Source organism: Camelus dromedarius, chromosome 4 (genome assembly GCF_036321535.1).
Source record: "Camelus dromedarius isolate mCamDro1 chromosome 4, mCamDro1.pat, whole genome shotgun sequence".
In the NCBI taxonomy this organism is placed as follows: domain Eukaryota; kingdom Metazoa; phylum Chordata; class Mammalia; order Artiodactyla; family Camelidae; genus Camelus; species Camelus dromedarius.
In genome coordinates, this window is record NC_087439.1 from 41,071,515 (window position 1) to 41,096,614 (window position 25,100).

The 25,100-nt window shown below is 36.5% G+C and overlaps 1 protein-coding gene across 6 annotated transcripts in view; it reads right to left on the reverse strand.

The window, feature by feature from the left end:
* Nucleotides 1-25,100, reverse strand: part of COBLL1 (cordon-bleu WH2 repeat protein like 1) — a 141,612-nt gene that overhangs the window by 112,728 nt on the left and 3,784 nt on the right. Inside the window, exon 3 of one of the 6 annotated variants that reach the window (XM_031451566.2) lies at nucleotides 10,418-10,492. The exons of 4 other annotated variants lie outside the window; for them this stretch is intronic. In XM_031451566.2, coding sequence (XP_031307426.2) covers nucleotides 10,418-10,492 — 75 coding nt within the window. Of the gene's footprint in view, nucleotides 1-10,417; nucleotides 10,493-24,731; nucleotides 24,758-25,100 lie in introns of those variants that run through there. One more of the 6 variants, XM_064484863.1, reaches the window with a different exon arrangement.

The following is a 25,100-nucleotide window of genomic DNA, read 5'->3' on the forward strand; positions in this document are numbered from 1 at the left end:
AAACTAATCCCTGTGTACTTCAATTTCCTCATGCATAAAAATACGCAGTGGTGTACATAAAACTATATTTTGCCAATTTTAGTCCACACTTTTTTCACTTTTTAACAAACATGAAATCTAGTTGTGTCTTATATTCATTGGCGTCTTACACTTGCTGTTGGCCATATGAGAGTCATGATACAGGTATGCCCACATGCCTTCCCAGGCAATCATGTTTTTTCAATCCCAAGGAATTACATGCACAGATGCAGTTACACATTTGGTATTGCCAGCCAAGCAAAACAATAAGAGGTAGTGAAACTGCCAAATCTCTTGGAGAAGATGAAGATATTTGAAAGCAACTAACGGCTGATGAAACCGTTAATGCATCCAGCAAGACTAACATTAAGGCTTCAAGCATCAATTTGTGTGAAAGTTCCTACTGACTTTAAACAGAATCTGCTTAACTTCCAGTGACATATTACCCACTAAGGAAAAAACAAAACCTAGAGTTAGTCAGATAAGAAAATGGTAGCAGAAACTTATGTAATGGACATAATCAACTTGAAAGAAAAGCCCAGGAGCAATAGTAGAATATGTTTCCAGAAGTGCTGTATCATTGTCCACCTTCTGGATTGCAGAGGACAAGACTGAGTGAAGTAACACTCACTGACAACTCTGAGTTCAAAAGAAGAACCAGAATATGAAGTTTAAGGAAAAAAATTTTTTGATTATTTTGTTTATATGTTCCTTTATACGACTGCACAAGAATAATATAACAAAAATGTGTCAAATTAATTTAAAATCTCTTTCAATTTCATTAAATATAATACAAAAACTAAATGGTAATACATTGTGTATGGATTTTTTTCTATATCTCAGTTTTGATGGTGGTTGTGATGGTGTGTTATGACTGCAGTTGTCAAAACTTTCAGAACTAAACATTAAACTAAGTAAATTTTACCATATATAAATTATGCCTTAATTTAAAAAATTAAGAACATTGTACTAGTTTAATTGGCAGTGTTTTTTTTCTTTTAGTGGCACATAAAATAATGCTGAATCTAAAATTTGATTGCATTTTACATTCAATGAAATACAGTGTATCTAAAGACTATTAGAGGGCTAAATGCCATCATGTGTGACCAGTGTTCTATACTGAGTTAGACTTCCCATACCCAAATGCAAATATGTGCACCAGTTTCTCTCTCAATTTCTTGCCCGTCTGACTACTGATTTTAAAGAGATATTCTGAAAAAAAGATATGCTAGAAAAAAATTAACGTTGTATGTTAAAAAATCCTTATCTGAAAGACATAAAGGATGAATCAACAAATTTAAAAAATGGTACACCTGAAAAGTTTAAGTACAAGTGTCTGTCAAGTTAAGGCTAAGAATAAATCAAGAATCTGAACAGTCTCCAAAAATTCAGGAAAAGAACAGTTTTTGTTTATAGTTTCCAAGTCAAACTCTAGACATCTACTCACAACTATTAATATAAATTTATAATCCTCTGTGGTAGCATTTTTGCAAGACATCGCAACTATCTAGAGGTACTCTGAGACTTATTTTTACCAACAACCAGCACCACAAATAAAAGAGAATAAAACCATTATAATTTCTGGCATTCGTGGTATCATATAAGAAACTAGACCAGTCAGTCAAGAACACTGAATGCCTTTATCGTGAAAGCCTGTTTTACAGAAAAAAATTTAACTCACTATACATATATAATTTTTTACATTACCATTCCACAAAAATGTATTTTAACTGATTTAATTTTTAGAAATCAGTCATCTGGCCTACTGTGTGGTAGGCATTTGTGATCTATGCAGAGAAGTAGGTGAGGCATACCTCCCTGTAGTCCGAACATTTTATAATCTACTTAGTTCCCATCTATTACCTATCTACTTATATTCTAGAATAAAATATTAAAGATAAATTTCATGTAAATAGAAAAAATCTTCATAAAATGGTGAACATTTGTGTCAATACCACAGAAGCATTGGTGACTAGTGGTTGAGAGGGTGAACAAGTCCCTGTCACTGCTTCTACCATCTTCTATGTCTCTAACCTTGACAAGATCTCTCTTTTCTCTGCCTAAAGTCCTCCAGTTGTTAAACAAGCATCTTAGCACCCACCTCTGAGTTGCTACAAAAATAAAATACATGCTAAGCTCTTGGTGCAATGCCTGGCTTACAGTCAGTACACACTTGGTAATTGTTAGCTGGGTTTTGTTAAAAAGTAGCACCCTGATTTATTTTAACACAAAATAGACCTTATAAAAAGAAAGTCATGGTTTAAGTTTTATTATGCAGTTACAACCCATTGTGTACCAAGATAGAAAAAAATCTTTTTTGTATTTTCCTAATAAGTATGGCATAACCCAGTAAGGTTCATTTATGCAAATTCAAATTAATTAAGGCTTGCTTATTCCCCTCACCCAAAATTTCACCGTTGATTCCTTTAAACAACTTCTTTCAGTACATATACAACCAAAAATTAAATTTCCAAATTAACAAAAACTACTTTTAAACAACTTTTCCAGAATTATATTTTAGAAAGTGACAGATACTTCTAGTTATGAGTCATATAGGTATATGATCAAATGGATTGGTATATGTGATTAAATTAATACAGTATTACACTTCTTCACTGTAGTCAGCTGCTACTTTAAATCCAGCTTTTCAAGACAGCTAAACAGAACAATATGCTAAAGAAAGTCCACACTGTCATATGACATCGTTGTTTAATCAACAACAAAGATTTCGTAATCATGCGTTTACTTTAACTACTGGGTAAACAACCAAGTACCTTGAAAAGATCTCACGGCAGTAACCAAATGTTACAAAATTATAAAGTCAAACTGGGCACTCAAGAAGCTTATCTGTGAGGAAAGTTTTTTTTTTTTTTTTCTAGAATTATGGTGGTTTAGTTTAGCTTAAGAGATAGAAACAGTCTTATTCCCATTATGTAACTGACTCCCACCATCCAAACAGAGCATCGAGGGTGTGGATTATTTCTCTTTGCCTGACTGCAGAGTCGGTAGCCCTTTCAAGCATGAACAAGTAGTAAAAAGTCATGAGGTAATTATTAAATGAAAGCATTTCCGTCCCTCTTAAAATAAGAAATGGACAGCAAAGTAGCAAACTAAACACAGGACTTCCAATTTCTAGCCCAATATTTTCTTTCCAACATCACAACTAAACTTACTGGGTTGCTGGAACGCCTCAAGTTGTTTACAAGAAAACTGTTAGTGCTCAAGGTAAAAAAAATCAGTACTATCTTTTTCATATGGTTTCATAATTGTGTTGAGCCATTTTACGAAAAAGTAAGAGAGAAAAAGAATGGGAACTAAGATTTTAGGGTCCTACTACCTTGTGCTTTTACACACACATGAAAATGTGTTTTAACCCCCATTTTATGGGCAAAGGAACAGAGGCTCTGAGAGGTTAAGCAACTTGCCCAAGGTTACCCAGTTAGAGAATGTCACATCTTCAATTCAGACCCAAGTCCATGTGACAAACTTAGAACAGGCAGATGGAATGTTATTTTTAAAGAAGTTTTGGAAAACTAATCTCTGGAGAAAGTCACATGGTGTATACTAAAATCACATAGACGTGAATGGCTGGATCACAGTAGCAAGGCAGCAAGTGTAATCTTGGAGAAGTTGCTTTCTCTTCTCATTGTCTCGGGTTTTGTTTTGTTTTGTTTTTTCATTTGATAAATAAAGACAAAGGCTCAGTATCTCTCACACAGGGTTGTTATAAAGACAAATGCTCTAACATATTTAACAAACTTAGCATTAAGACCAAGCGTCTAATAAGGTCTTAACAAATGCTGCTCAATTTTTGTACATTCCTCTTGTTGTCATATGTAAACTTAAAGAGTCTTTATCCTTTGCTGGGTCATCACTTATAAAGTCTCTGAGGAAGTCACTGGGCCTGTCTTATTCCCTGTCCTAACAGAGTCTAGAATATAGTAAGTGCTCAACAGACATCGAATAAATCACCTAATCATTTCCCATTCACTTTTATCTCAGTGCATAAATATTAATGGATAGTAAAATAATATGGTATCCTTTTTGCTGGTTTCTTTTTCCCCACAATGATGTCTTGATTCAGAAGTTCTCTGAGGACAAATGGTCCTTCACAGGAAGTCCTACTTGGTCAAAGAGGGGAAAGAAAGAAAAAAAAAAAAAAAAACCCAGAACTTCCACATATTATATAAAGAAACACTAAGCATACATACATCCAAAAAGGATCTCAATTCATAGCTTTTCCTGCTCCACTTGAAAGTAATCACTCCAAACTCTAGAAAAATGTGTAAGTTCTCATTATCTTCTGAAATCTACCATCATCCAATGGGATCTAATTACCAGTCCTCTAATCATACAGCAAAGAAGGAAAAGCCAAAAATCTTTTTTTGTGTGTTTGTCCACTGACTGACTTTATATGATAAATGTCTTTGAATTAATATTTACATTTTAAACTTATCTTCTGTATAACTGAATCCGATAGGTTAATTTACCTTGCTGACACCGTAAGCATCTATAAGCTGATAAGCACTAGTTTGGAGAAGGGCACACACTGAAATCATTTTTTCCACTGCGAGCTGATCTTGAAGCTGAACTTGATTTGATCTCTGCCACAGGAAGGTGGGGTCAGAAATGCATACTCTCAAATGTCCAGGTAGAGCAGGACAGTACAGTAAAGAAGAACATAGACTTTGCAATCAGACAGACCTGACATGAAAACCAGGTGCTGTCCCTTCCTTAATCTCAGTTAAGAAAACTGTATGAGCCTCAGAGTGTCCTCCTGGGTAAAGGGGATGAAACGTGAACCCACATGTTTGTTGGGAGGATTAGGTGAGCCAGTGCATGTGAATGTGCTGGCACAGTACTTGGGTTTAACAGTATCAGTAAGTAGTAAGAATTTGATCTATTTTCAATCACCTTTCAAAGACAGCATGACAATTTCCTTAATTAGTTAAAGGTCAATGGGGAGTGTTCCCACACTATTTCTTTTACAGCCTCAAGCATTCACCCAGATTCCTCTAGCTGACACGTACAAGAGGGAGAAAAGGGGAAGGACAGGTTAGAAGATACAGGCAACTACTGGAAAAACACAAATTCTTCCACTGCACCCCTCTCTGCAAAAAGGAAAGTTTCTTAGACTACCAAAATCCTAATGTGGACAAAGCAATCACTAAAAGCCCACAGTGAACAAAACTATGTGAGCAAGTGCTAGTGTGGATAAAAATATGAATAAATCTCACTCTGAAGCTTACAACTTATAGAGAAAAAATCTCATAAACAAAAATAGAAGACAGTAGTAACACATGCTCTGATGGAGTTAGAGGCAAAGAACCATGAAAGCAAAAGGGAAGAAGTATATCTGGCTCAAGGATCTATAAAAACTTCGAGGGGAAAGTGGAATTTGCAGCTGAGCCTTGAAAAAACTGTGTGGATTGCTCTGTGCAGTGAGCTGGGCCAGTAGAATTCCACCCTGAAAACACTAGACAAAGGCAAGGAGGCTGAAACTTCCTGGTATTCAGGAGATGCCACAATTTGCCTCCCAGGTCTGAAAAGAATGCGGGTGGAAAGAGATGGTGGGAGACAAGGCCAGAAAGGAAGGTTAGGACCAGGCACTTGTGCATTCCCAGTGCCGACTGCAGAGTCTGGCCTCCACTGTACGAGCAACAAAGACCTTCCAGATGAGAGCGCAGGAGCTTGATACCAACTGTCTCATGGTTTGGAAATATCCCTACAGTATATTAAATTCTAAAAAATAAAACCTCAGAGCAAGAAGGGGCTATCAAAATAGCCCAGAACTAAAACAGAGCATCAAGAAATGGAAATTGAAAAGGACATTATATGTGTGTGTGTGTGTTTTTAAACGGAGGTACTAGGGTTGAACCGAGGACCTCGTGCAAACTAAGCATGCGCTCTTCCACTGAGCTATTTTCCTCCCCGCAGGACGTTATATTGTAAGAGTCCACAGGATTTAGCAATTTCTAATCCTTATAATGTACAAACACATTTCTTCCACTCAGGATAAAAGTTAATAGTGGGCTAAGCGGAGCTGGGATGAGAGGGGCTGACCAGCATGTTGAGACCAAAAGTCCAAATAAACCCCAAAAGCTGCTGAGTACAGGTTCAATATTGGTTATAAGGGTATCTATACTATAGTAAAGGGGTATCCACTGGTGGATGAAACATAATAGCCAGGTCTCAAAGCACTTGTGGAACATCTAAAAGTCAGGTTGAGGATGTGGCAAGGTTCCTGGTGGGTCTCTCTGGTTATAGCAAGCTCACGGTTAGTTAGTGAGGCTACAAAAATCTAGGCCCCAAGAGAAAAAGATTAGCTAGCCAGGGAGTCAGGACCCAGACAAATGGCCTGAAGTTCAAGGCAGGACTCCAGTGAGGTCTAAGAAACATCCATGGGCTCAGTGGGGGAAGCCCTGGGTATATGGATGTCAAGAGCACACAAACATGGCAAGTTAGGCAGCAAGAATAAGTCTAGACCACACCCACTGGTGGAAGAGGCTTTGTCTAAACTACTTTTAAACTACTAACCAACTTTTAAACCCACAAGTTGAAAGCCTCTAATACTGAGAAAGGCTAACTAGAACCCACATTAAAATTGTGTTATATGAACATGAACTTGTAACACAAATATTCTTCTGAACTCAACCTAAGTTCCTTATGAATGTAATGGTATAGGTTACAAAAAAAAAAAAAAAAAAAAAGAAAAAGAAAGATGAAGACCTACCACCAACTGAGAACTTCCACCCAAAAACAAGACAAAATATTAAAACAAAAAGCCTTTAAGTCCACCATAATCTTGGGAGAATTTGCACAATGGGGCCCAGCTTCGCCGGTAGCCTCTCCTGCCCCTGCCCAGCCCATATGCTTTACTCACACTGGACTCCTCTACATTCTCCAATATTCAAGGCCTCCTGGTCTATGTAAATCTCCATTTACAATGTCCCTCTTCCTTTTCTGGTTTGGCAACTCCCATTCATCTTTAAGACACCTTCACTGTAAGAACCCTGGTGCCATGCATCAGAACTAATCACTGGGGGAGTTCTTACAGCATTTTCTACATACCTCTCCTGGAGTATGATCTACCTGTCTTTCAAGATCACCTCAAGAGTTCCCTCTTCCAGGAGGCCTCAGGGCTCTCACAGCCATCCACGTGTCCATTTATTCTTAGCCTTGCCACCAACAGTATCACATCAACTGGCTATTTCTACTACCCAATCATGAGCCACTTATAAGCTATCCCTAAATCTTAATCATTTTATGCTGACTACTTAGTCCAGTTTCTGGCATAAAGTCATTCCATTCACCAATATGTTGAATAAATTAACATATTTCCAGTTTCCCAATAATTGATAAGGTTTTATACATTTGCTTACGTTTGTATCTTATTAATCTCTACCATTTGAATGAAGATATGAATCCTCATTTCACTTGTGTACCCTAGCTATCCTTCCATAAATTTCTTAGAAATTTGCTACAATAGATTTTTTTAAACTAAAGAAATATGGCAAGTTTTATTTCATTCAATGTAACAGTGGAACTGTAATAATTTAATCCTACACATATCGTTAAGATGGAATTCAGGGACTTCAGTAATAGTAGGCTATTGTGTCCACCCACTTAAAAGGCACGAACCCTTAACAAGACTGAAAGTGTTTATCCTCACCACCCCACACCAGGAATTTTTATGCCCTTCTTGGCATCATGCATTATCTAGAACCCATCAAAACCAGCAACACCCCTTGCTGTCCAGACCTTTCCCTCCATCCCTAGACACCACCACTACTGTGCAATACTCACACAGTGCACTCCTTTCAGCCCTTATTAGAAAGGAATCAAATAACAATGATAGCTACTCAGCATCTATACCCTTTGCTTATGGGCACATATAATTCTTATATATACAGATGAGGATAAGCAGCCTTAAATATACAAGTAACTTACCCAAAAATTTCATTGGACTAACAGCTTAGAGTGGAAATTTATAGCTCAGTTGACCCTTGAATGAAACAGAGGCAGGGGGACTGACCCTCCACAAAGTTGAAACTCCAGGCATAAATTTACAGCCAGCTCTCTGTGTCCTTGGTTCCACCTCCATAGATTCAACCAACCAGAGATCAAGTATTACTATAGTACGTATTTAGTGACAAATGTTCACATACAAGTGGATCCACACAGTTCAAATCTGTGTTGTTCAAGGGCCAGCTGTATGACTCCAAAGCTATGCTCTATCCACTACACCAGTTCTCAACCTTTCCCAGGAGTTAGAATCACATGGAGGGCATATTAAAAAAGACTGCTGGGCTCCACCCTCAGACTTTCTGATTAAGCAGGTCTAAGAAATTGCATTTCTATCAAGTTCCCAGTTGACAGATCCTGCTGATCAGAGACCACACTTGAAAACCACTGCACTACACCATAATGATCAAGTAACTTACTTAATTGAAGACAGCTGGTCAGTTCAGTAGCCCTCAAGATGATCTGCTATCAACAGAGGGCACCTGAGAAGGCATACCTCCCTAACAGTAAAATCTACTGTTCTGTGAGAGAGAGGTGAGAAGTCAGGGGAAGAAAATAGTGCTGGGGACATGTTCCTGAATGAGAAAATTTGACAGAGTAGCAACATTAACTCCCTAAAAATTTTATGAAAACTGAATACAAGTAATCAATTCTCATTCCTAATGCTAAATTCAACATGGAAAAACAAATGCCTGAGAGCAGCCAGGAGAATTTCTAAAAAGAAAATTGACCATTAAGACTTACCTAACCAGATCATTATAACATACTAAAGAGACACTTAACACATTCAAGTAAAACATTCTGGATTGATAGAAAAGCAGAAAAATCAATGGGGCTGAATAGAAAGCCCATTAACAAATACAGGAATAAAAATAAATTTAGTACATAATAATGGTGCCATTTCAAATTAATGGGAAAAGATCAATTGTTTAGTAGACAGTGTTGAGGAAATAACTTTTCAAAAAAAATTTAAACCCTATTTCATACCATTAAAGAATAAACTTTGGTTTGTTTCTGTCAAATATTTCATCTATCATAAATTTAAGATAAAGGAGTTAAAGACTCAGAATGTATTTCTAAGAAAGTACACTCATTTCCAAGCAAGACAAAGGAAAATGCATGGAATTGTCTCTCAAATAATAAGAAACCAGAATGCTAAAAATGCTTCCATAAACAAAGCTACATGATAAATGATAAAAATGAGGAAATATTTAGAACTTAAGACATAAAAAGTCAGTAAGTTTTCCATATTGAGAGCAAAATACATATTAAGAGCTTTTACAAAATCAATGAGAAAGATGAATACAGAAACATAAATGAGATAAACGATACGAAGTAGACTTTTAGGAGAAAAGTGAACGAAAATTAAACACTTTAAGAGTTCCTCAAACATCATGAATACATGATATATGAAATATAAATTTAAAATACCCATAATCAGGAAAAGGGTGATCATAATCAGGAAAAAGTATATTTATATATATGTATAACTGAATCACTTTGCTGTACATCTAAAACATTGTAAATCTACTATACTTCAATGAAAAAATAAAAATTTCAAAAAGCGAAATAATCACAATCATTTTCCCCTATTAGACTGAAAACCATTAAGTTTTGACAATGTAGAAAGTGATTTGTTTTTTAATCAAACTGAAAACTGGAAAAAATGCAGTGAAGGCTCAGTGATGTCAGAAAAGATGCCAAACTGTCAAACACGAAGTGAATATTAAGTAGAGAAGGAAACAATTGCTCAGAAACTTGATAGGTGTCTTCTGTTTATAATCTTGAGACCAGGTTTCCACTAACTCCCATTTAAAGTATGTCCTTGAATCTAAAAAATAAAAGATTTTTAAAGGTTTTTGTTTAGTTATTTCAGAAGTGGTGGGGGGAGGAACGGCTAGTTTTGCTCTTTTTTTTATTAATTAAAGTATAGTTGATTTACAATATTATATTAGTTTCAGGTGTACAACACAATGATTCAATATTTTTATAGATTATACTTAATTTAAAGTTATTATAAAATATAGCTATATCCCCTGTGCTGCACAATACATCCTTGGTTCTTATTTATTTTATACATGGCTCTTGATTTTTTTTTTAACTTCATGAACTCCTTCTGTACCTGGCACAGTTTAGTGCCAAGAGCAAGATGCTGTTATTTTTATAAAATATACAAGTACTGTCAGCAAACTCAATGATGCTTGACAAATCTTTAAGAATGCCAATTTCTTTGAAATCACAAAATAGTAATGTGCTACAAGTATTCATACTGTTCAGACAGAGTCAGTTTAAATAAGAACATGTACATTTTTAGAAAACACACCAGTCAAAATGTGAACACACTATAGTGTGCTACGTTCTTCCATGATCATACCTTCTTTCTTCATGACCTTGAGGGGTCTCACCAGTTCTCAATAGTTCATGACCAGTAGTAACCTGGTTGGGATACCTTAACAAGAAAAAAAACGCAGCTGTTTGCTTTACGACCAAAGTCATAATCTTCCTTCCTTCAGAAGTGGCACTGACAATTTTTAATTGAATGCGTATCCATGTGGAAATGAAACTGGCAATGACATAAATATGGCATGAACAAGCAGGATGAGAAGGAACACCTTCTCGCTCCACACCCAGCAGAATTTGTGCTGTCAAGAGAACTAACCCTATCAAGAATTTAGAAAGGAAATGCATCATCTATTCAAACAATTTACTTCAAGACTTGTATCATCAACAAACAATTCATAAGCGGTTCTCATCCAAATATAATTTTTCATGTAAAGGGGTAATTTATAGTTTACAGATGTGCAAAGCATGTGACCATGTAGTAAGAAGTAGTAAGACAATGTGTGACCTGTATTCTGCTACTGCAGCTCCTGAAAAAAAAGGATGAAACCCAAGCAGTGGATAGGGAAGGTCCAAAATATTAATCTAGTCTTCTTATACATGAGAGGACTGACTGTCTTGTGGTCTTAAAGACTTGTGGTCTTTTCATTGGGAAACACTGCCTACAATAAAGTCCAGTGAAAGAACATATTTGGTTATTTGGTTACTTTTTTGTGAAGGAAAAAGAATAAAGGTTTACAATATACACATTGTGTGCTCACTATCTCCACATCTTACCAGGTAGAGGCTTTTCTACTGATTGTAAAGGGTCAGAACACCTGCTTACAGAGAATCACATTCTATGAACCAATGAGTTACAAAACAACATTATTTATATCTGGGGAAAAATGGTCCTTAACCAAATACTAATTTACTTGTTAGAAACCAAGAGTTGGCAGCTTAAAACAATCTTAGGAACTTTTCATGTGGCTGATGTTCAAAAACCTTAGTAATTTAGCTACAGACATTTACTTGTGAAATTCAAATCACAGTCAATGAATTTTATTATTCATCAATATTTCATAATTTCACATATAAATACTCCCAATTAATCCTAGTCATGGGCCTATGAGGTAGGTATCTTCATTTTCAAAAAAGAAAAAAGATAACAGAAAAAAAAGAGAAACAGAGGCAAAGAGGTGAGATAATTTGTCCAAAATTTCCTAACTGTTCAGTGACTGAGCTAGTGTTCAATACCAGATCTCCCTGAAATGCCATGCCTTTGTCCCTTAGACTATTCCCAATGCTTCTTGATTGTCACTTCACACAGATAAGTCACATGTTTAAGGCAACAAAGGTGACTGCTGGAGTCTGGTCAAATAAAGAACAAACTCCACTGTTGCCTGATGTCAAACTGGCAGCTCTGCCCGGTGCCTGCTGAGCTGGGGGCCCCGGGAACCCCTGGCAGGGAAAAAATAGGCCAGAGTCAACCACCTCTTGCTGCCATAGCAACAATCCGAGAGCCTCCTGGGTTGCTGGATATTCCTTTTAGGAATTTTCCCTTTGGCACCTTACCAAGCCTTGAGGTCCACTGCCCTGGTGAGGGCAGCATTCTCCAGTCTTGCCATCAATAATCCCAGCTGAGAAAGATAGTTTTGATATTCAGTCCTGACTAAGAAAAGTCAATGCTAAGAAGTTCCCAGAGTCCACTGTGAAGAACTAATCTCAGGGAGAATTTTCATGGGGGTAGGGAGAGGGCACATTCACATCTACACGTTCTATATTCAGGAAAAGCTGAAACTGGATAGTAACTGGCATTTCAGAGATTCAGACTTCCCTTATTTTAAAACAGAGAGGGTACTGTTTACACTGCCTTGGAGGTTGTTCAAAGATGTGTATTTTTTAATAAGATTGAATCATATTTTCATTCCAGCCCAAGTGACTGTATTCTATGAATATAACCTCCATGTACTGTATATTTTCAATACAATTAACTGCCAATGCCCAGCCCAAAACCTGACACACAGTTAGCCTTCAATAAGTACCTGTTGAATTAAAAAAAAAATCAATGAATTGTTGATTCTTTCTTGGAGATTTCTTGTTCTCCTTGTTGTTACAATGGGTTATCTATAAAGTAGCTTCAACCCCAAAGCTCTCCAACTAATCCAAGTTTAAAACTACCCCTTCTCACAATTCAAACCTGTCCACAAGACCAGTTTTGCCACTCTTCAAAGAAGCCTGAGACTCCCAGCCCTCTCACCCTCTGTGACCCCAGCAAAGATTAATAACCAGAACTCCCCATGTGCCCAGGCTCCCCCAGTGCTGCTGGGAGGAGACCACATCTGGCCTGGGGACCACACAGGCTGCACTTGAAGAAATGCATACTTCCAAACCAAGAGAGGAATTACACACACAGACACCTAACTTCCCAGCCCGTTCTAGTAACTGACTACTCCTATTTCCTCCTAAGAGTGTCCTTTCTTTGGCACGTCTCCCTCAGATGGCAAGTCATAGGGCCATCCACACAGATTTCTCTGAAACTTATAATGGCTTTCACAGTGTCCAGCTGTAACAAACCCTGGGCTGGTTTTCTCACTGCTACAGATTTTGCAGTCTTTTAGTCCTGGAATCACGTTCACCCAGATCTGAAACTCCAACCCTCTCAAGGTTAATGATTTCTTTGGAAATAGCCCACATGTTTAACAATGGATGAAATATTAAAAAAAAAAATGCAAACACACACAGGCACACACATGGTTTCTTATACAACTATTTCAAAAAGCATTTTAAAATGAGTTTTAAATAACTGAAATAACCTATAATACAAAATCCTGGAGAAAAGGAATATAAAAATAGTATTTCTACTTAAAAATGTAAATGTTTAATCAAAAGTCCAGAAGGATATGTTCTACCTAAATTATATCTGAAAGAACACTGATTTCAAGATACAAATCAGTATTCTTCTGATAAATAAATTTGGAAAATAGTACTTTCCATGTTTCCATTCTGGAAGTGCATTATGCACATTAGCATAATACAGACTCTGAGAAGACGTATAAGGAAGAAAACAGTTTAATTTGTTTAACCCAAACTTTCCCCAAATTATTTGACCATGGAAGTTGTTCTTACGGAAAACATGTTAACTTGTGTCCTATGCAGAAAGCACCTTAGAAAATGCTAAAATGCAAATCATATTAACAGTGGTTATCTCCAGGTGGCCTAGATACTGATATGTTTTCTTTACATATTCCTATTGTTTTCACATATTCTATGGTAAGCATGTCAATTTAATAATCAGAGTAAAATAAAAAACAGCAAAAAAAAAAGGTTCAGTCCCATTTAACATCACTCTACTATTACCAATTACATTGGCTTTGTCACCCCTAGGGGAGAGAGGGAGGGAGGGGAGCAGAACGTAAAGTGGTCAAAGCAATGACATGTGGGTCCCACACTCAGATCTGCCACTGCCTGGCCACGTGACCCTGGACAGGTTACACGCTAAGCCTCAGCTTCCTCTTCTGCACAACCTGGGTAACAACTACACTGATTTTATAGAATGGTTGTTGACTGTTGAATGCAGTAGCGCATGTCACGCATTTAACACAGAACCTGGTGAACATCAGTGTTCCATAAATGCTCATTGCTTGTATGACCAGAGTCACTCAAGCCCTCATCCACTGCTCTTTAGCAACTGTGACCCTGATCCTTTTAATTAGTGGAAATCTGAATGAATTTACATTCATTCAACCTCTAAAGCAATTGAGGCTTCATATGTATGATTTCACATACTATCTTGTAAAACATGTTATTTGAAAGTAAATTTACCAGAACACCTTACTGCTCAAGAAACCTTCCAAGTGCAGAGTCTGTGAATAGGTATAATTTATTCTTGTAAAACACGTTATTTGAAAGTAAATTTACCAGAACACCTTACTGCTCAAGAAACTTTTCAAGTGCAGAGTCTGTGAATAGGTGTAATTTATTCTGCCTGAAAATTTTCATTATACTTACAAAGAAAAAGTGGATATTACATTAAGAAATTTTAAATTAGTCTTTCCTCTTTGACATTAAAACTTACCTCCAAGAATATAGAAAATATTCCTATATTACATAAAAAAGTGAATCCAGAGAAACAAATAGGGCTAATTTAACTGTATTTTCTGTACTTCAGGCTTTTAGTCAAGGGTGCCGCTGGGTTAATTTTCAGACTATGTATCATGCTGCCATGAGACCCTAAAAAGTTACAATATTACACAACCTGGATAAATGCTACCCACTGCCTTCTCTGTGCCAAATGATGTGGTCACAGTCACCCTTAAGGCGGAGAGTCAACAGTTACAGATCCCTCTTCCTCTTACCAATAACTAAAGGCAATTCCTAGATTGCCATTTCATTCTGCAGCATTGGTGGTAAGGTGTAATGGCTCAATTTCTTGTTTCCAGGAGGTGAAAGATCTTATTTTAATCTCTGAAAAAAAAATTCTCTTCAATACATGACAGCCTATGATTGGAATGGTGTCTCAAATTCTGACTCCCTCTTTTGAATAATGATGTTCTTGTGTATGATACTACAACTGAACATTTTCAGTCACTGCATATCAGTCCTAACAAAATCAAAGAAATGCAGTTAGAGTTACTGTCATCTCACACAGGAGAAAAGTGCCATAGTAAAAGGTAAGGCAATTCCCACGATGGTGAGGCGAGGAACCAATGAGAGTTACAATCACCTTGGCAGCATATTCCTAATCTCAGAGAGGGCATTTCTCGCCTCTAAAAGGGAACGGGGTTTTCACTAAGATTAGTGCCCATTTTGTACTCAGCCTTCCAAGAACAACTCCCCTGAATGTGTCACAGAGACCTTCACAGTGGACTTAGGGAAAAAACTAACCCCATCACCCAGTTCTGGGAGAGGAAAATAAGAACAGAGCATGTTCCCTCATTCCTTGGTCTCCAATTAGCATAATGATGCCAGTATTACAAAAGGCTGTTTCCCAGCAATGCAGATAATATTTAAAATTTTATAGACATAAACTGAATGCCTGGTGTGTGCTGGTGTTACTTCCACACTTTCGTTCTGTGCCATCATCTCCTTCCACCACAGAGGAAATGAGGCTCAATGAGAGGAAAGAAAGTGCCTCAGCCAGTGAGTGGCAGAGCAGAGATTCGGTTCCAGGTCTTCTGCCTCCAAGTCCATTCGACAACAGCTGCCTGCCAAGCGCTTATTCTGACTTCTGGCTGGACCAGCTCTATTTGAAACCAAAACCAAATGCTGTTAAATGCCAGAGAGCCAAGTGTACTGGTTCGCTGCTTCAAACAACAGTGAGCTAGATTGCTGAGTTAAATGGAGAGTATCCAGCTTGCTTAAAATGCTTTATGGAATGTTCTATCACCTGCCCATGCATTAAATGGTCACTCTTTAGCTAAAGGTTTTTTTTTTTTTCTGATGAGTTCTGCCTTAGAATTTCATCTTATTTTGGAACAATGTAAAATGCCAATTTGTTGCCAAAAGCATTCTTAGGGGAAAAAAATGCATAAACTTCTTTTCCACTATAGTATTTGCAGCTCTGTACCCATTTTGAAGTGTAAGTCTCAAAAACACTGGGAGAAGGAGCACTCACACTGATTTTCCTTTCCTAAGTGCCTTTGTGACAACGTAATTTCCTTCATTCATGATACTTCTAAATTCTCAATCTCTTCTTTTGTGAACTGGAAGAATACACCCTCTATTATTTGGTCTCCCTTTTCAGCTACCACTGTTCACAGCAAAAGGCTAATTTCTTCTACCAATTCAAGAACTGAATCAAAACATCAGCTCTTGACAATTTAGATTTCAGGGTGTTGGCACAAATGAGGAGAAATCTCATGCACTAATTAATTATATAATGACTAATTGCTTCACTCTCAAAACCTATGACCTATTCTGTAAATCAAATGTTACTCAGCCATCACTATTGAAATAGGACTATTTAGGCTGCAAATAATAATACGGCACTTACATCCTGTTAAACAACTCTACCCAAGATGGCCAAAGTTTTTGTCTTCTAAAAGTGTAAGATGGCAGTGTCATCACTGGGAATTTTCACTTATACTACTAATGAAATGCATATATCTCTTATAAATACCACTGCAGGGGTTAACGCTAAAAGAGAACCTCAAACCAAGAACAAGAGTTTTGAGGTAGAGTGCTAAGAGACAGTGGTTCCTACGGGAAGTACTGACTACAAGAGAGCACGAGGGAGGTCTCTAAGGTCCCACAAGTATTCTATATCTTGATCTGGTTGGTGATTACATGTTTGCATATATAGAAATTCATTGAGCTGTTTATGATTCCTGCACGTTACTGTGTACAATTTTCTTAAGTCCTATCAAAATTTTTTTAAAAAGAATATGGTCTCTGCTTTTTAGGGTCTCACAATCTGGTTAATTTAATCAAACATACAGGAAAGAGCATTAGTGCAACAGATTGTACACTGCTAAAAGGATGCTAAAGTGACCACTTAATAGCAGCAAACGGGAGAAATAAATCCAAGTATCCATCGATAGGGAGACTGGTTATATAAAGTATGGTTCATTCTTATGGACATAATACACACCCATGGGGGAAAAAGAGCCCTTTATATAATAAAATGGAATAATAACCAAGTTATATTATTAAGGGAAAAATCAAGGTGCAAAGTATTACCAACTGTGCATAAAGAGTAAGAAATAATACACATACACACATTCATTTGCTCCTAACTGTAAGGAAATGCTCTGTCCAGTGGAGTAGCCACCAGCAACATGAGGCTTTTCAGCTCTAAAGATGTGTCTGAGGTGACTAAGAACCTGAAATTTAAATGTTACTTTATTTATTTAAATTGCAAATCTGACAGTATCAAATAATTTTTCTGTTAAAGACAACTTCATTGTTTTATAGAACTAGAAGCATGTTAACCACTGCATCATGTAATGTATCATTTAAATGGAATTTTTTAATCTGTCTCCCAGAAAATTTAAAATTGCATTTATGGCTGAAGTTTATTTCCATTGGACAGCACTGGTATAGAGTATCCTATGAGGATTTACAAGAACCAGTAGCACTACCTGCCTCTGGGAGAAAACCTGGATGATTAAAACCAAGGGGCATGGGGAAGGGAGAGCTCTCACTGTTTTGTCATTTTTCTCATTTGAATGTTGTGTCATTTGAATATATTGCCTATTAGGAAAGTAATGAATAAATGATGTAAACTATAAACACCACTGTAGAAAATGATTGCCACTGGCATAATCACCAATTAATTTTGGATGGAATCTCTCCCCCCAAAAAGCATACATGGTATTTCTGAAGAGGTTATATATGGTTTTTGGCAGAAAATGTTTTGTAATAACCTAAGATCGCAGAAGTGTTTCACCAACCAACAGTACCAGAGTTACCAACTGAACATGAGAGATTAAAGACTTCACACCTCGAAGTGCCGTTTCAGTGCCAGCACAGTCCAGCAGTTTTTCACCACTGCCTTTTCTTCCACCATCAGAGACTCTTCCGTTTTTCATTTTTCCATCATTGACTGTATTTTGCCTGTTTTCCTGTTCCTTTCTTCATCTACATCCCCAAATAAATTTTTAATTATCACTACATTTCCATTTAGCACAGCATGCATGTACTTGGCTAACCAAAGCAGGATAAATGCCAGAAAAATTCTCCCCTTCACAACCCATGAAATTAATTTTTTTTTCAGGAAGCAGTAGTATACAAACATAAGCAGATCACAAGAGGCCCAAGGAAAGGGAGTAAATCAGTATTATATAGACAGCTGAGATACACTTAATGTATTTAAATATAAAATTAAAAATCAAATTGCATATGTACAGGGTATTACCATTTCTCCGAAAATTTTCCCATTTTATTTTAAAAATAAACACTCAACATTTTTCAGCTTTGATATAGCCAATTTGGGGACTTCAAATGCATCTATCAATGAAAACTGTTTCTCATTAGCAGTGTTAATTTGAAGCTGATTGGTTCTCTACGATTCAGGAAGGAAAAAAAAAACCTCCATTCTCAACTCCTAAGAGCTCCCCTCCTTTTTTGCTCACTCGCCTACCGCTTCCACAAGAATGGCTGACACAGGGCTGCATTGGCGAGTATCATTCTAAGGAAATACTCCTAGGGCCACAGAGATAATGTGTGCAAAGCTCAGCCCCTGAGACAGGTCCTCACTAGTCACACAAATCATGTGCCAGAATGAACAGTCATGACAATAAACAACGGCTTTGACTAGGTCTGATTGGAGAGTGAAGCATTCTAAATAGCTTTAACTATTAAAACAAAATGGCTAAGTGCCAGAATTTTTAAAAATTGCTTCTTCACAGGAAATTGTATGCTATCCTCTGCAAAGACCGATAAAGTGGTGAAGATGTCGATGATGGAATTAAATAGCCAACAGTGTACTTACTCCCTGCCTCCTAAACTATGCATGCCTTCAGCATGGCCCATCATTTCTGCGTGCTCCAAGGCTATTCCTTTAATACCAATGATACGTGGGGTATTTTTTTTGTATTCAAACCATTACAACTATCTATGGGGTTCCAGAAACTTGGTCTCTACCTTGCCTAGGTGATAAAAGGAAACTGTGAATGCCCTAAGTCCATGATGTTCAAAGATTCATGACAACCAACTTCAACTTTTGATGTGCTTAATACCTGGAAGAATACAAAAATTACAGCAAATATTCATTCAACATCTTTAGATAACTTTTAAAATTGCTACTAAATTGAGCTTGCATAATCTGCTTAGTGTCCTAAATAACTATCATCCACACAAAAATGAAAATCCCAAGTGATGCACCAAATATATATATAATACATGTATACGAAATCCTGAATTTGATTAGAAAACTCTGAAAATGCCCGTAAGTAGGTACATTCTAGGTTTTACCACTTATAAGCACTACGTTAGTTGGGAGCATGTTCCTAGGCTTCACAAAGTTACCAGCACAAACTTCAGGACTGCACTGTCTTGGCATCATCTCGGAGCGAATTTCCTATGTATTTCTACATACATACAGAATCACAAACAAATATGAACTACTCTTAGACATTGCTCCTTCAGACCAGACTGTATTTCAAAAATAAAACTGGTAAACTAGAGTAGATTACAGGTTGGACTAGGTTCTAGATACAAAAGTTGCCCTAATTAAACATGAGGGGGAAATCCGTATTATTTCCGCTTTCAGATCACTAGCGTTAAATATTTTTCATTCAAAGGAAGTCACACCTAACTTTCCTAGAAGAGGGGAAAAGTTCATAGGAAATAAACTAACACAGTAAAACTTACCCCATTTCAGCAAAAGAGAAAACTGAAGAAGACTGGAATCATAGGATCGCAACACGGAATGTAAAACTTAGTTTCCTTCCACCTGCTAAGATTCTTTGCCACTGTCAGGGCTGCTCTCCTGAAGCACAGCAAAATGATTCTTGCTTTAAGTTAAAGCATCTAACTGCTTTCTGGGAATGACCACCTTATATGGAAACAAAAGACTGGAAGAAATCACTCGCATAACCTGGTAGGACACTCTGCTCAGTAGTTTTGCTGCCAACTACTAACCGAATCATGGACACCTGGGAATAATGAGCACTGCCTGAGACCATGTAACACAGATGTTGTCTGTAAGACAAGGACCCTGTCTCTTTACTGGAGCAGTGATACTTGCCTATCGGGCATAAAAGAAGAGACAAACAAACGGTTGCTCCTCTCTTTGCCACTTCCACTTTGTATATAACATGCATCCACTTTAGCACAAAGAAGAAAATCAATTCAATGGTTGTTATAATTTTCTTGGCTATTGTGGACTCAATTGGTCTAGAAACTACAGCACATCCATCAGACCTGGGAATGGCAAGGTGGTAGCCATTTTCAGACTTAGTAACTCAATTTCCTGTTTTTCCAGCACAACTAAATTGATACACGACTCTAGCAGCTGTTAAAACTCTGGGTATTCCCCTTGGGGTTATCTAATACTTCCTCACTTCCATCTCTCCAGAAATAATAGCATGTGTGTGTGTGCATGTGCATGAAACTGCAGGTGTTCAGGTTAGAGAGACACAAGTCCACAAGGACTGGTGATAAATGTCCCACCTAGATTTGAGCATCTTAACTACCTCCTTACACATATATCTCAGCATAAGAACAGAGGCCGCAATGGTAGGCTACAAAGTGAAATAGTGTATTTAATTTTTTAAAATACACCAGAATGTGTACAAATTAGTGTTAATCTCTCAAATTAATTACACTGAGAAACAATGCACTTTTTCTAATTATATCATCATTTAAAAAATATTCTGATTCCTCTGACATTCAATCCTATCTAAAGTCAACCTACACCCCACACACAAGAAAATCAGAATTATTGTTTTAAAAGCACAACCAGATTTTGGGATCAAACTATTGTACCTCAGGTTCTTTTTTGACCCCACTTCAGAGGCTTGCCTCTGAACTACTTGTTATTTTTAAAAAGCAAATCCCCCCAAATATGGATGGTATTTTCACTCTTTTAATTCTATCCAAAGTAATCTTCTACAAGCCTGAGGCAATTAGAAAGGAAAACCTCTGTCCTATTAACCCACAGTCTATTTTAAAAAATAATTATTTGTATTATCTCTAAAGCTCTGACTTCAATGAGGGAGGGCATTCAACAGGAAGGGAACAAGAGTAACTAAAAGAAATTAAAATGAGTGATTTCAGAGATCATTCTTCTCCCTGTTCACCTAGCACCTCCATTCTTATCATCTCACAACCACAAACCTGAAAGACTTGATGGGACTACACTTTTTTTTTTTCCTAGAGAGTAGACAGTTAAGAAAACGACTCAGTTCTGCAGTGCACAGTCCTCCCACCAAATTCCTGAAGGCCTGCCTCTGAGCCACACAGCATGAGAAGGCACAGCTATAATCAGGACATTGCCCAATGTGGGGCACCGCACATGCTGGAAACCCGAACACCTTCATTTTATTTCCTGTGAAACATGGAAATTCGGATCTCTGTATAGACTTGTAACTATTTAAAATACGTTAAAAGCTACAAATAGTACCATTTTCATCTTTCTATATATGAGATAACCATCCCAACTAAAGCATTTTCTTTGTCAAACTACTCCACAATTCAACTCCCCGGCTTTCTTATTTTAATGTCTGAAGTCAATAAATAGTTTTAATGTATTTAAATTTATAAACAGCATTGTGAACTTAAAATATATGAAAAAAAGAAGCTCACTCTTTCATTCTTCTAAAGACTAGTCAGTCTTTGAGATTCTTTTCCAAGGGATTCATTCCTCAGATATGAAGTCTTAACGAAAACTGAAGACATTTGGCCCTTTATAAATAGTCATGGGAAACTTCTTTCTCCCATACTTTTAGTTTGTTTTTACTGTAACAGATGGGGAAAAAATTTAGCAAGGTCATTAAAAAAAAAAAAGGTCTTATATAACAACTATCACCCTAATGATAGAGCTCTAAAAGCTTAAGGATTTGAAATATCTTTAACAGCAACAACAAAAACACTTGCTGAAAGTTTTAAAGACAGTTTGCTTAACTCATAAAATAGGCATAAACTGAAAAAGGCTAGACAGGAATTCCTTCTACCTTTAGTCCAGCTTTTCTCAGGCACATTTGTTTCTAACACCTTAACCATACATCGGTCATTTTTCATGAAAGTGTCTTCAAGACAGAAGTTCAGAATTTCTCTTTAAGGTATATTCTGATATCATATAAATGTTAAACTTTTACAATACTTGCCAGCAGGCCAAGCCTACGTCTTTACTTTGGGGAGGGGTTAAAAAGAGACCACTAATCATCATTCTGCAAAATCTCTTACTGTAAGATATATCTTGCTTTATGTAAACAAAACATCATTTTGTTCCAATTTATACTTAAGTTCAATATTTGGACACCCCTTATAAACAAATTTTGTATAAATAATAACTACTTCATTACCAATTTCATAAATTAGCCCATGGGGTTAGCAAACATTTTCTGTATATGGACAGAGGGCAAATAGTTTTAGCTTTGAAGGCCATAATATCTGTGTCTGGACTACTCAACTATATTATGAAAGCAGCCATAAACAATATGCAAATGAGTGGGACTGGCCATGTGCCAAGAATACTCTTTATGAAAACAAGTAAAGGATAAGGGATTAATATCCAGAATATGTAGAGAAACTCCTAAAACTCAACAACCAAAAAATCAAACCCAACTGAAACACAGGCAAAGGACTTAACAAACATTTCTCAAAAAGAAGATTTACAAATGGCCAATAAGCACAATTAATAATGCTCAACTAACTAATCATAGGGAAATACAAATCAAAACTACAATGAGATACCACCTCACATTTATTAGGATGGCTGCCATCAAAAATAAATAAATAAATAGGAAGTGTTGGCAAAGATGTGAAGAAATCGGAAGACTTGTGCACTGTTTTCAGTAATGTAAAATGGTACAGTCGCTATGGAAAACAGTATGGGGGTTCTCAAAAAAATTAAAAATAGAATTACCATATGATCCAGTAATTCTACTTCAAAAGAACTGAAAGCAACTACTATATACAAAATAGATAAACAACAAGTTTCTACTGTATAGACAGGGAACTATATTCAATATCTTATTATAGTAACCTATAAGGAAAAAGAATGGGAAAACAAATACATGTATATGTATGACTGAAACATTATGCTGTACACCAGAAATTGACACAACATTGTAAACTGACTATACTTCAATAAAAAAGAATGCAAAAAAAAAAAAAAACTGAAAGCAGAGTCTCAGAGATATTTGAACGCATGTTCCTAGCCATATTATTCATAATAACTAAAATACAGCCTGTGTCTATTGATAGATAAGTGGATCTAAGTAAATGTGCAACACTATTTAGCCTCAAAAAGTAAGGAAATTCTGATATGTGATACAATGTGAATGAACCCTGAGAACACTATGATAAGTCAAATAAGCCAGTCACAAAAAGACAGTGACTTATATAAAGTAACCAGAGTAGTCAAAAATCATAGAGATAGAAAGGAGAAGAGCAGTTGCTAGGGAGCACAGGGGAGAGGGAGTCACTGTTTAATGGGTACAGTTTCAGTTATGCAAGATGAAAAGTTTTGGAGATGAATGGTGATGATCGTTGCACAACAATATGAATGTACCTACTACCACTGAACTACACACTTAAAAATGGTTAAGCTGGTAAATTTTATGTCTATTATACCACAATAAAAACAATGGGAGAAAAGAAGAGAAAAGATAAACAGGTGGAGGGCCCGTTTCAACCTTCTAGACATAGTTTGCTCAACCAAAGTTTGCTGACAAGTGAGCTAGGATATTACATTTTAAGTTCTAAGCATAGCTATAATACTTTTAAAGTTAATGTCAAACTACCACTTCTATACAATATCCCCTTCCTTTGTTTTTTCCCTTCATAGTTAGTTTTTTTTTTAGTAAAGCTTTTAATATCAGGAGCCAATCTCTCAGTGCCTAGAAAAACATGTTTTATATAAAATAAGGGCTCACAAGTTTTGACTGATTAATTATATAAAAGCAGCTGTCTCAATAACATGAAGCTTGACAATTATTATTATATAAATATACCTGGCACTTCAATAATGAGGTTAAGTGACAATGTTATTCAATTATCCTTTAACACATTCAGGGGAAACTAGACTTTGAACAAAATGTCTAGAATTGTCTTAATAAACAATTTCATTTTTCTTATTTGGTAGTCAAAAACCCACTTTCGGAATTATGCTATAATAAATTTAATAGCCGCCAAAGAGCAAAAATAAGTACAGATATGACTGTCATCTGACAAAAGAAGGCTGTCAATTTACTGAGTAAAATTAAATCATCCCAAACACGTGAGAATGTTAAATACGACTTTAAAGACATAAACCAAATATTTAAGCTCCTTTCAAATGCAAGGCACTGGGCTTTTTCTTATGCATTTGAGTATGTAGGAGGTTTCTTTTTTTATTATGCTATGAACATGATTTTAAGAAGAATCAAGACAATGCATCTATAAAGCCACTTTGAATAATACATTCAGTATAGTCCGTGGTAGCAAACATACTGGGTGACAGGCCTAGTGAAGAGCATAGGTTTTGGGATCAGACCTAATTTCTATTACTCTTGCATCCCTTAGCATTGTATGACCTTGCGTATGTTAATTAAGCTGAGTCCCAGTTCCAAAATTGTAAAATGGAGTTAATATATTTCCTCAAAAGAGAGTAAAAAAAAAAAATTAAACAATACTGTAAAGCACCTAAATGGAATCTTTTAAAAACTAAAATAAAGCTGAAAGTTAGACTCTTGAGTTTCGGAAAACTGATTAATACCAACCTCCACTCCATTTACAGCTTCATCTCTACCTCAGCTGTTGAAATCGACTTAATCAACAGTTTGGTTCGCAGAGCTGGTTGCATATTAGAATCACCTAGCAGCATTTTAACCCCCACCACCCCCCATGCCCTTGTCCCCGCCCAGGCCAATTAAAATTAGAATAGATAGGGGTGTGAGAGCTTGGGTGTTAGTTTTAAAGATACCCAAGTAATGTTGAAACCTCAGCTAAGGCATTCAACTTTTAAGTAGTGAATAAATGTTAGTCAAGAAGTACTCAAGTTTATACAACCAGTAAAACTTTAGAACCAATAATGCATCCAAATAAAAGCTTAAGACAGTGGCTGAAATGAAATCATTTCTTAATTTTTA